Source organism: Cydia pomonella, chromosome 17 (assembly GCF_033807575.1).
Source record: "Cydia pomonella isolate Wapato2018A chromosome 17, ilCydPomo1, whole genome shotgun sequence".
NCBI classification, from domain to species: Eukaryota; Metazoa; Arthropoda; class Insecta; order Lepidoptera; family Tortricidae; genus Cydia; species Cydia pomonella.
Genome location: NC_084719.1, coordinates 6,925,778 through 6,938,531, shown reverse-complemented (window position 1 = coordinate 6,938,531; position 12,754 = coordinate 6,925,778). Strand labels below are relative to the sequence as shown.

The 12,754-nt window shown below is 37.6% G+C and overlaps 1 protein-coding gene across 7 annotated transcripts in view; it reads right to left on the bottom strand.

Moving 5' to 3' along the window:
• The window catches only part of LOC133527226 (limbic system-associated membrane protein-like), a 96,577-nt gene that overhangs the window by 60,936 nt on the left and 22,887 nt on the right, over nucleotides 1–12,754 (bottom strand). For all 7 annotated transcript variants that reach the window (XM_061864132.1, XM_061864134.1, XM_061864135.1 and 4 more), the window contains exon 3: nucleotides 5,076–5,203. In XM_061864132.1, coding sequence (XP_061720116.1) covers nucleotides 5,076–5,203 — 128 coding nt within the window. The remainder of the gene's footprint in view (nucleotides 1–5,075; nucleotides 5,204–12,754) is intronic.

Genomic DNA, 12,754 nt, shown 5'->3' with positions numbered 1-12,754 from the left:
CATTTAAAAGCAGACTGCCCCAAACTGAAAAATAAGCAGCATTATAAATCGTGGAAAAATCCAGATTCAGGTCGGCCAAATAATGCTTTTATTGTGACAGCTATGATGTCTGGGAGTGAAAAAGAAGAACTATCATTCAATGGAGATGAATGGTTGATTGATAGCGGCACGAGTGAGCACATTATGCGAGACATGTCAAATCTGACAAATTATAAAGAAGTGTCAAACTTAAACCATTTTGTTCTTGTTGGAGATGGACGGTGTTTGCCCGTTGTTGGGGTTGGTGATACGGAACTGGAGGTCTATGATGGGACTAAATACATTAAATCAACTGTTAGTGATGTCCTGTATGTGCCGGACATTAAATGGAATTTGTTTTCGGTGAAGAAAATTGTTGACAATGGGTATGTTGTGACTTTTACGGATACCGAATGTATTATTACAAAAGACGATAACTTATGTGGTTTGGGAAATCGTGCAGGAAATTACTATTTGCTAAACGTGAAAAATAATAACAAGGAAGGCGTGGGTGCGTTAATATGTTCACTGGATGTCTGGCATGAAAGATTTTGTCACCAAAATAAGAGATATGTCAAAGACGTGCTTAACAGAAAGAACATAAAGTTTGTGGACAGTGAGAAGAAGTGTGACAACTGTGTGCTGAACAAAATAACTAGAATGCCCTTTACAAATAACTCAAATATAGCCAGTGAAGTTCTTGGTGTGGTTCATGCTGATGTTGCGGGCCCTATGGAGGTTGCATCTGTGGGAGGAGCAAGATATTTCCTTCTTCTCAAAGATGATTTGTCAAATTACAGGGTAGTGTATTTTCTAAAGCACAAATCAGAGGTACCAGAGAAAATCAAACATTATATTCTAACCTCCGAGAGATACACCTGCAAGAAATTGAAAATTTTGAAATCTGACAATGGGACAGAGTTCGTAAATAGAGAACTTAAGGAGATACTGGGAGCCAAGGGCATCATACATCAAACCACAATCCCATACACACCCGAACAGAACTCTAGGGCAGAACGCGAGATGAGGACACTGGTGGAGGCTGCACGTTCCATGATTAATGGCTTCGGGAAGGAACTCTGGTCAGAAGCCATTAATATGGCAGTCTATGTCATTAACCGAACTGGCAAGAGTCGTGTTGAAGGAAAAACGCCTTATGAGGTATGGGAAGGAAAAGAGTTTGATCTGAGTAATTTAAAAATGATATTTGGCAGTGACGTGGCAGTCCATATCCCTAAACAGAAGAGGTTGAAATGGGACCCTAAAGGAAAGAAGGGCATATTTGTAGGCTATGAAAGCTCAAAAGGGTACAGGATTTATTATCCAGAAGAAAGGTTTGTTGACATAAGAAGAGATGTGGTTGTACTGTCAAATAAAGGCTCCTGTGTTCCCGCCCATGATAAAGAAAAGGAAGAGGTGGTGATTCTTTTGGATTCTCATCCTGCCAGAGAGGATAGGGCTAAATCACAAGAGACACAATATGATCCAGAGGTGCAAAATACAAGTAAAGAGGATGATGAATTGCAACCAGATGAATACCAGAGTGCAGATGAAGTGGCCATGTCTGAAGCGCAAGGTGAAGGTAATGGCTCTACAGATGAGGTGATAATACCAGAACCTCAAGATGAGGGAGGTCACTTAGTCCCAAATATCCCAATAGACAATGCACAGGAGGGTCAATACTCCAGATCTGGTAGGCAAGTCAAAAGGCCACAGAGATTTGATGACATGGTATTAGCAATTGGACAAGAAAGTGATCCAAAAAGTTATGGTGAAGCTATGAGATCAAAAGACAAGGACAAGTGGGAAGGAGCAATCAAAGCGGAGCTTGCACAAATGAAAGAGTATAACACTTGGACTGAGGTCCAAACAATACCAGACTCTGCAAGCGCAGTGAGTTCAAAATGGGTATTCAAGAAGAAAGGTGAAGATGTTTTTAAAGCAAGGTTAGTAGCGAGAGGTTTTGAGCAAGATTGTGATGATTACTATAATGTGTATGCCCCTGTTGCTAAACTTAATACTTTTCGTATATTTGTTGCAGTAGCTACAAAAATGAACCTGGAAATTAATCAGATGGATGTTTGTGGAGCGTTTCTGAATGCTAACTTGGATGAGGAGCTGTATTTGAGATTGCCTGAAGGTTGTAGTGCTAAGTTTGTTAAACTTAATAAATCTTTGTATGGGCTCAAAGGAGCACCCAGATATTGGTATGAAACTTTTAATAATGTAATAAAGTCCAAGGGTTTTGTACAGTCAGAAAAGGACTATTGTTTGTTCTCAAAGTGTAATGAAAGGTCCAAAACATGGTTGCTATTGTATGTAGATGACATACTCTTTTTTAGTAGCTGTCCAAATGAGATTGTAAGTCTGAGAGACATGTTAAGCAAATCCTTTAAAATGAAGGATATGGGTAAGATAAATAAATACTTAGGTTTTGAAGTAAATCAGGATTTGGAGAAACAGTGTACTTTTTTATCTCAGAAAGAATATTTAAATAAGTTGTTAATTAACTATGGTATGAATGACTGTAAACCTTTATCTTTGCCTATAGACAAAAACTTTGACTTTAGTGTACTTAACAGAGAGTCTCCAGAGAGTGTAAGCTTGGAAAGCAGGTGCAGAACCCTGGTTGGAAGCTTGGCTTATTTAGCTGCTGGTACACGACCTGACATTACTGCAGTTGTGGCTATACTCAGCAGATACCAGAGTTGTGCGTCTATGCTGTTGTACAGACTGTTGTGTAATATTCTAAGGTACCTTTCAGGTACTAGAGATTACTGTTTGAAGTATGAATGTAGCGAAAGTGTAGTGGGCTATGTTGACAGCGACTGGGGAGGAAGTGATGATCGAAGGTCAACTACAGGTTGTTGCTTCAAATTGTGGGGTTGCACAGTTATGTGGTTCACAAGGAAACAACAATCTGTGAGTCTGTCTTCAACCGAAGCTGAATTTTGTGCTTTGAGTCATGCAACAAGTGAGGCATGCTGGCTGAAAGATATTTTAGCATTCTTTGGTTTTCATGTAGGACCTATTGTATTGTATGAAGACAATCAATCAGCAATTAAGATGGCTCAGATGACGAGGTGTCTTACTAGAGTGAAGCATCTTGATATCAAACAAAGCTTTGTTAAAGAAAAGATAAATAAAGGTATTATTGTGTTAAAGTACATTAACACTACTGAGCAAGTAGCGGACATTTTTACCAAAGCTCTGGGTGGAATAGCTTTTAAGAAGTTGAGACATTTATTGTTTAGTCAAGGTGTTTAATTTAATTGTACCATGTTAACGATTGTTTACTTGTTGCTGTGTAATTGTTTAAAGACAATGTTTGATTAGAGTTATTTTTTCTTTAACTGTCTATTGTTGAGTGTCATAGACTTATAACTGTTTATTAATGTGAAGTGTAAAATGTAAAATATTTTATTGAGGGGTGGTGTTGTGAGCAATAAAGTATTTTACTATCAAGTCTAGTATTGTCTATGACCACAGGTCTATTGTTTGTGGGTGATGGCTTTTTGTTTTATGAAAATATGGAGGCTGTACACTAAGTTATAGTTTAGAATATAAACAGAATTATTGAGCATTATATGCGCGTTTCATTCAAGTCCTATAACATAACCGGACTCTATTACTAAGATTCCGCTATCCGTCTGCCCGTCTGTCACCAGGCTGTATCTCATGAACCGTGATAGTTAGACAGTTGAAATTTTCACAGATGATGTATTTTTGTTGCCACTATAACAACAAATACTAAAAAGTACCCTCGGTGGGCGAGTCCGACTCTCGCACATGTCCAAATTTTTCATTCTTTATTATAATCATACATTCAAAGTAACAGAAAACTGCCGTGAAACCCTGTCGGGTTCGTATCGACACTAGATTGTTAAACTATTACCTTGAATAAACGCTGACGGTTAAGAAACCGTCACATTTTGTACAAGAACGGAGATAGCGCCGCCCGACACGACCCTGACACAGTATTGGTGTTAAACGAATGTTAAACTAGAGCCTACGGCCCGATTCGAACAATGATTCTGAAGTCACAGCGATACGATAACCATTTTTCAGTGTTAAAAGTGACGTGATGGTTGAAGAAATGTCACTTTGTTACTATCATACCTGGGTCGCCTAGCAGGAGGACGCCCCGCTTGCTGGAGCATCATGGTGGAGGCCGATCTGCGCGAACTTCGGGACAATAATTGGCGAAAAGTCGCACAGGACCGAGAAAGGTGGCACTGTCTTGTTTCGGAGGCCAAGTCTCATTTTGGGTCGCTGAGCCAACGGAGTATCACTGTAACTTCTTAGAATCATTGTTCGATTTGGACCGTTAAAATACGAAGTGGTATGGGCTGTGAATGCCATCACGCTATGTGCAGTAGGACATAGCACAGCAGATGTCATTCCAGATCTAGCGCAGAGCCCAACTGGGGGTTCAACACCTCCACCTGACAGAAAACCGCAGCCAAATAACACTAGACCCTACTCATAGTGTTGTTTTCCTGCCGGTGAATAAGGTTGCCAGAGCGCAACGAAGGTGCGGAGTGTTAGGGTCAGCAACGCGCGTGTAACTTCTCTGAAGTTGCCGGAACTGCTTGGCATCAGGCGGGCCGTATACTTGTTTGCCATAGACGTAGTATATAAAAAAAATTTTTTCAAGAACGATTTTTTCATCTCTGTACAGCGCAAACTAGATTTGAACACACCACCACATACATGAAAGGTTACAGTACTTGAGAATACACTCATGTACTTCACAGCATGTTCTTCATGTTCAGTTAGGATACAATACATGTATGCCGTCAGGGGGATGCGGCTGTTGAGCAACGTGTGGTCCAGGGGAGTCGCACCAGCCCACGAAAAAAAACACCAATAAAATGGATGGGCCACGTCAAAGCTACTCTGAATGAATTGACACACAAAGCTGCCAGGAAGGCAGCCATCAGAGAAGAATAGCGGCGTGATATGAAGCACGTCACCATCCGCTGATGACCATGACCACACTGTCAAGAGTGAAACGACTAAGAAGAAGACAGTGGGTACTTATTGTACAAACTTACTTTATGCTTGCCCAGGTTGGTTACAGCGCATCCTAGCACTGCTTCACGTCCTAGGAAGAACGTGTGATTGCCAATCGGCCGTTCAAACTCCGGGTCATCGGGAAATTTCTTTGTGGTTGTTTGAGCATCTGAAAAAGGACAAATAGAAAGCATTATTAGTCTGTTTTAAATGCACTGCAATAACTTAACTAGACTTGCGGTTAGGGTTACCAGACGTCAGGAATTTTGGCCGTTTGTCAGGAATGCGGCAGGAATAAGAAAGTGGTTTTATAATGCAGATGTTTTTATTTCATATTTATGTAGTATTTTCCTCGCGTCAGTGTGGTAAAAAAATTTGTTTCACTTGGTGGCCAAATTTGTTTAACCTACGTACGTGCCTTGAAACCCTGGCAACGCTCAAGATTTCAGTTTTCAACCCCCTCGATACGCTCGTGGTTCAATTTTGGAATATTTTGCTTAACGAGTATCAATATTAGCAGGAGCAGTTAAACAAAAACTTTGCCCCCTTGCAAAACAAATAACTATTTTGCTTCAAGAAGAATAATAACAGATACTAACGTTACCGTATATTATTCTTTTCGATCTTTATATTATGAGCACACAAATATAAAACAATGTCAACATTATTAAGCTTACGAAAGACATGTCAGCCTTGACCCGATGGGACGCAAAAGCCGACATAAGGTTAATGAAGTAAATATGGCGCATTTCCACTCAGATAATACACCGAGGGCTATCGTTTAACATTTATGTCCTTAGAATCAACATAGTTATAGTATAGTACCATACTTTGTATCTTTAGATATTTAATAAAAGTGAACAAAATGGCTCTAGCTAGTTGAGGGTAAATGAAAACATTACATGATCAAATAATGTAGGTTAAAGTAAGGTCGTTCAGTAATAGATCCAGGCAGTTTTTTATTTGGTTGGTTAACCAGTAAAATGTTAAAACTACCCGAAAATGTACGATTGTTTTATTTACTTTTACTTAAATACCTAAAGATACAGAGTATAGGTTTAAGATTGTATTTTAAGTATGTTGCCTGAAACAAATATTCCATCAGTGTCACAGTTCTCTGACCAATTTTGAACCTTATTGCAATGAGATAAGGCCTAATGACTAGTCAGATGTGTGGCTGTTAGTACCTACACCTTACATAGTAGATTAAGGAAGAATGTTGAGTGCTACCGTTCGCCAACAAACTGTCATGCAGTTTGGTGAAAAAATATGTATAATGAATTATGTTGTGTATTTTTTTATTGAGTATATACCTATATAAAAAAAAGTAATATGAAGCCGAGCTAATATAAGGTGAACTTTTTTCACAACACCAGCCCAAGTGAAAAATTATTTCTATTCTATTACTTCTAGCCCACATAACATATTAAAATAATTTTGATAATAATAATAAATAATAATAAATAAATAATAATAAATAAATAATATAGGACATTATTACACAAATTGACTAAGTCCCACAGTAAGCTCAATAAGGCTTGTCTTGTAGGTACCTAGACAACGATATATATAATATATAATTATAAATACTTAAATACATAGAAAACACCCATGACTCAGAAACAAATATCCGTGTTCATCACACAAATATATGCTCTTACCAGGATTTGAACCCGGGACCATCAGCTTCATAGGCAGGGTCACTACCCACTAGGCCAGACCGGTCGTCAGAGATAAGAAATTAGGAAGCAGTTCACTTATAAGATAAATTTCCAATTGTGACTATATATGACGTTTCCAAGCTAAAGTCCCACTTTATTGCTTTCCATAAGACTACTTTGTCAGTAGTAGGGAATGCAATAACCGGGCGTTTTTCATTACCGGTAATTTACCGACGCGAGGTCCCACTAACCGGTTAACCGGTAAATTACCGGTTATACGTTTATGAAATAAAAAACATTGATTTTGCATTATTATTGATTGTGTCCTTATTTTCGTCAGTAACCTTTAAAAGTAATCAACAGCACTTTATAGAAACATCGACAAAACAAAATAATGAAAATAAACTATAAACATTAAACAAGATATATTTACTAATCATATTGAATAAAAAATCAAACATGTATCATTTCAAAGCGAAATGAACTTGTACATTAAATAAGCAACATTAAAAAATTTAATTCTTTAAAAATCGCAGTAATCAAAGGGTAACAAAAAAGTGACAGTCGTCATTTAAATGTCATACACGTTTGCATTTACACATCTATCAATATAATATTGTTATTAAAGTAACTAAAACCGTAATCAACATTCATTAAAATCTAGTAAATATAAGAAAAAAAATATTTAACAGATTAGTTTCATATCATTTTAACACTAGTTACTTTAAAATTGCACTTTAAGAGGCCGTTATCGATTTTAGTCGCAAAAATGTCTAACTATTAAAAATAACAAGTACTGGTTTCTATTAGCACGTCTTGTTATCTTTCATTATAATATTATTTTTTTTTAAATAGACTCACTTAATTAGTAATTATTTTTTTTCTGATGGACGTTTAGGTAAACGCGCGAAAAGCAGTGATTTTGTCGATCTTATTTGTAAATTTCGTTAAGTTTGGACTGCTAAAAATGGTAATTTTGTATTACACATATCCTGTACCTACTTCAACTTTAATAAACTACATTTTTGTTACTACAAATTTGAAGTAGTGTAAATGAAAGTTAGACGAAATCAATTTTCTCCAGAAATTACTTCAAAACAAGTAACAATTTCTCTGAAAATTGACTTAATTTCAACGTAATTTTGATACTTAAACAATCTACAACATTTGCTGAAACTGTTCTTATACATCATTTTGTATAATTTACTACCATAATTTATATGAATTTTTAAAAACTATCCCTTCTCGTCACCTATTACCGGGGACGCACGCTTGCGACCTCATTATTAAAAGGCAAGATGAAAAAACGTGCTAATAGAAACCAATACTTGTTATTTAGATATTACGTAACAAAAGGTGTACAATTCCAACGACTAAATCTTTCAATTTAAAATTTTTGCTCTAAAATCATTACCGGGCTCTTAAGATAGGAGTTGGAATCAAGAACATGTCATCATCAAATCATTCTGTTAATTATATATAAAATATAGAACGTTGCTTAGACATTCGTGAACGATATCTTGAACACAAGTAACCAGCGGTAGAAAATGTTCTTTCGCATTCCACACTTGTCTGACACTACAGACTAAAACAAAGGATACTGAACATAGTAAGGCGGATCGGGTAGGGGTGGCGAGAAGGGAAAGGGCGAGGGATTAGCGACCACTCATTTGTCACAAAACATTGCTTCCTAGTTCCTACTCCGACGAGATCATAAGATGCAGAAAAGTAAGTATTTTAGGTGTCTCTTCGTAATCGTAAACCGTAGTAATTGTTTTTTTTTTGTAAGTACGAAGACATAGATGGGCTAATTCAACAGGTTGTTACATTTTTATTTGCCTATACAACGTTCGGTAAATTCCCGGTTACGGCTGGAAATTACCGGTATTTTACCGACTGTAATATTGGTCAAATTACCGGGTAACCGGTTAACCGGTTAACCGGTTAGCATTCCCTAGTCAGTAGTCTTTCTTCCTATAAATATACAAGAACATCTCATCCTTTTGGTAAGCGACAACCTTTGACCTTTGACTAGACTTCGACACATAGCCATGCCGCATTGCTGCCGGCAATTCAATTGTTTTATCAATCTCCTTGATAAACGACATTTCCTGCGGCAGGGGCATGATTGTATCCAACAGCAAGTATAATATAAATATGACTACATAATAACCAACGGGATAGTCTTATGAAGTTTTCAACAGGTGTAGCAGAGAAAACGCTGTTATCGTTTACACTTGTCGTAATTTTTCTTCTAATTTTTTCCTACCACTAAAAATTCCTACGTATCACGTCAAAACAGTACATGTCTAGTTGTTCCCCACCAAAGCTTGGCGGGCAACAACGAACCCGACTAGATTGCTTAAATTGTTTTTGCTCAGAAATTTTTAAACGTTTAATTTCGTCACATAGCTGCAACCTACGCCAATTCTGGGGATAAGTTGTCAAGCGGACCCCAGGGTGACATGAGCCGTAGCAAAAATGCCGGAAAACGCGAGGAAGAAGATGAAGAATTTCGTCGCATTGCGTACGGTCAGACACTTTAATTGCTGACCCACTTATGCTTCAAGCTAATTTGGTTCTCAATACTAACGCAATGACATCCCCAATGTAAATTAAAGCCTAAATGGCTCAACGATTAACGTCCGTGACTGTACCTATGTTCTGTTCCTCGCGGGCACACACGTTAAGCAAATAGAATTATACTATGTCGGTGGCAAACAAGCATACGGCCTGCCTGATGGTAAGCAGTATCCGTAGCCTATGTACGCCTGCAACTCCAGAGGAGTTACATGCGCGTTGCCGACCCTAACCCCCTCCCACCCTCGTAATTTAGTATACGCCTCATATTGTCAAAGTAAATTTTGAATGAATGAAAATCTTTATTTTCAGGCAACTATGGGCCCATAGATAAATACCTTAAAACTAGCATACATATCATAAAATGTATCTTAAAAACTATAACATACACTTTGGCTGCGATGCATTTCGCAACCCAGTTGTGTCAGGGAGCCGGCCGCGGAACCGCCGAAACTTGACACCCTTCGGCCAAAACTCCTCCTTTGTGAATTTTGTGTGTGTGTAAATCTTGTAGTCAACTATATATACTGCCATCTTTCGACACAGTTGTTAAATATCAAAGGGTGTCGCCATCTACTCGAGTATAGATCAAAGGTACATCGCCATCTATTGGAACATAAATTTTATTTAATTTTTCGAGGCACGTTTTTTTCTTACAATTATTTATCTTATACGGAGTTGATGCACACTCTTTGCAGCATCAGGCTTATTTTTCTTATTAGTCTATTGTAAATTCAAATTCAAAATTGACTTAAAAAAGAAATTGTCATTTTGATTACTTCAGCTTACATATTTATATTGATTGGTTGTGTCGTTGATGTGATTTTCTGATTATTGTAAGTATTTATTAAAATAATATCGAAGGTATATTCCTCCCTTTATATTAGTTACAGTCCACCATTCCATACCATCTTTTTTAGGAGTTATATATATATATCTTTGTCTGTAGTTATACTTGTTTGCATTTAGCTATAGAAAATTAACACTATCATTGACATTTCCAGCGACAAAAGAATCCGAGACGAGAAGTTATTTTCGCGTGTCAGCTTCATTATGTGAGTAAAGCTCGTTTACAGGGTACGTAGTCGCTAATATTTCTCTAGAGCTTTATTGTGCAAAAGCTCAGAGCTACAAGTATTCCCCGTTGGCACCAAAATGAACTTTTCTAAATTGTCTCATTCTAAAGCTTGGCTGGCAGCCGCTTTCAGGCTGTATTAACGTTACGTTTTTTGACTGAAGTTAAAACTTTCGGTTTAAAGTACACTGCGTATTTATAATTACCTAATTAAATATGATATTCTACTAGAGTGTATAGGTAATTAATTCTAAAGTTTCTTTGAAACGCAATAGTCTCTAGTTACTCTACAATACTTTACTTTTTCGTCTGTTTAGTTTTTTTTTATGTTAGAGGAGGCAAACGAGCAGACGGATCACCTGATGGTAAGCGATTACCGCCGCTCATGGACACCTGGAGCACCAGAGGGGTTGTAAGTGCGTTGCCGGCCTTTAAGAAAAATTAACAATGAAAAATTGACTTCATAAAGAACTTTGTTTTCTGTTTATATTGATGACTGTTTTTTACAAATTTTACTGGCAATTTCTAACGTTTAATTTGTAAAGAAATATTTAGTTTTTAATTCCGGGTTGTTGAGAATGTTGGAGAAATTAACTTTTGTATGTACCTACTACGTCAAATATGAAGGAGTATACATACATACCTACCCATATACGTAGATACAAGTTTAAGAAGGCAGAATCATAACCCTCCTGTAAAGCGGGCCACTCACACACCTGCCGCAGGGGCAATACCGGTCGCACGGCGGTCGGAGCAATTTTAGACTGTTTTCTACACACTAGCCTGCCACTCAGTGTGTAAGTGATAGTCCCGCTGAACGCACTTTGACGAGAATGACTCCTGTGTTATCAAAGCACCAAAGGATTGGTATCGCCTTGGCACTTTCTGTGCTACCGTGCACTTTCCGTGTCAAAATTTCACGTTCTTTATTCATTGTGACAAGTGACCTCCGTTTGGTTCAGTAGTCGCCAATGAACTGACTGGAATTGCCCCAATCGTACTACACATGTAACAACCTAGCAGGGCGGTAGATACAATCTAGGGAGCTAGGAAGGTCTTGCGCCCCTGCCGCCCTGCTGCAGGCCCAATCTAAAAATTGCCCCTGCTTCTCTGCACACATCACTATTAAGGAGGCAATTAAGGGTCCAATTCCAATATTGCCCCTGCGGCAGGTGTGTGAGTGGCCCGCTTTACTTTACAGTAGTCGAGTGAGAAATGAAAGCCCGAAGACTCTATTTGGCCCTGAGTTAGTGTCGCAACAGTATCTGATAGAAGGTAGAAGTACTAGTACTCGACGCTGCACTAGTCACCGACATGGGCACTTTATTTCATGGAAATATAGGTTAAATTTGAACAACGAAGATTTTTCTGTATTCGAACTTAATGCTTGTCACTTTGACATAAAGTGCCCATGTCGAGTACTAGTGCAGCGTCGAACACTAGTACTTCTACCTTACATATAAGGCAATAAATGTGGGTAAGTACGTCGTATATTTAGTAAAAAAAATGTCAAAACCGGTCATCTCTATGACTAATTTCAACACATTGATAGGACTGTGCTAAGCAATCCTTCGTCCTTTTTATTTATGTAAATGATTTACTGTAGTATTTTTTTTTCTTGCATCTCTGACAATCTTTTCGGTTTTTTTGTTCTATAATCGTTTGTAGGTAATTACGAAATATTTTCTTCTTGTTAACAATGGTGAAATACTATGACGTTCAACGTCTGTTTTAAAAAAATCTCCTTGTCCGTAATAAAAATTGTACCAATGAAAATCCACAACATCGCGAAGCCCAAATAAAATGTTGTCAGGGAATACCAATTCAAAAACACCAGTACATAAATTTAGTACCATGTTAATAAAAAACTAAAAAATAAAATATGGGACAATATTACACAAATCGATCTTGCCCCAAAGTAAGCTTAATAAGACCTGTATTGTGGTGTTGCGGGCACTAAACGACGATATCAATATAATACAAATAAATATAAAACAACCATAATTCAGGAACAAATATATTAGACGACCGGTCTAGCCTTATTGGTAGCGACCCTGCTTATGAAACCGATGGTCCTGGTTCGAATCCCGGTAAGGGCATTTATTTATGATGACAAAAGATTATGTGTTCCTGAGTCATGGATGTTTTCTATGTATTTAAGTATTTGTATACTCGTATTATATATATTGTTGTCTGAGTACCCACAACACAAGCCTTCTTGGCTTACCGTAAGACTTAGTCAATTTGTGTAAGAACATCCCTATAATATACATTTATTTAAAAAAAATGTGATGAACACACAAAAAAATGCCCTTACCAGGGTTCGAAGCCGGGACTGCTACCTTCAGTAAATTACCTTCCGACTAGGCTACAAGGCAGTTAAAAAAGAACGCCAATGTTTGAC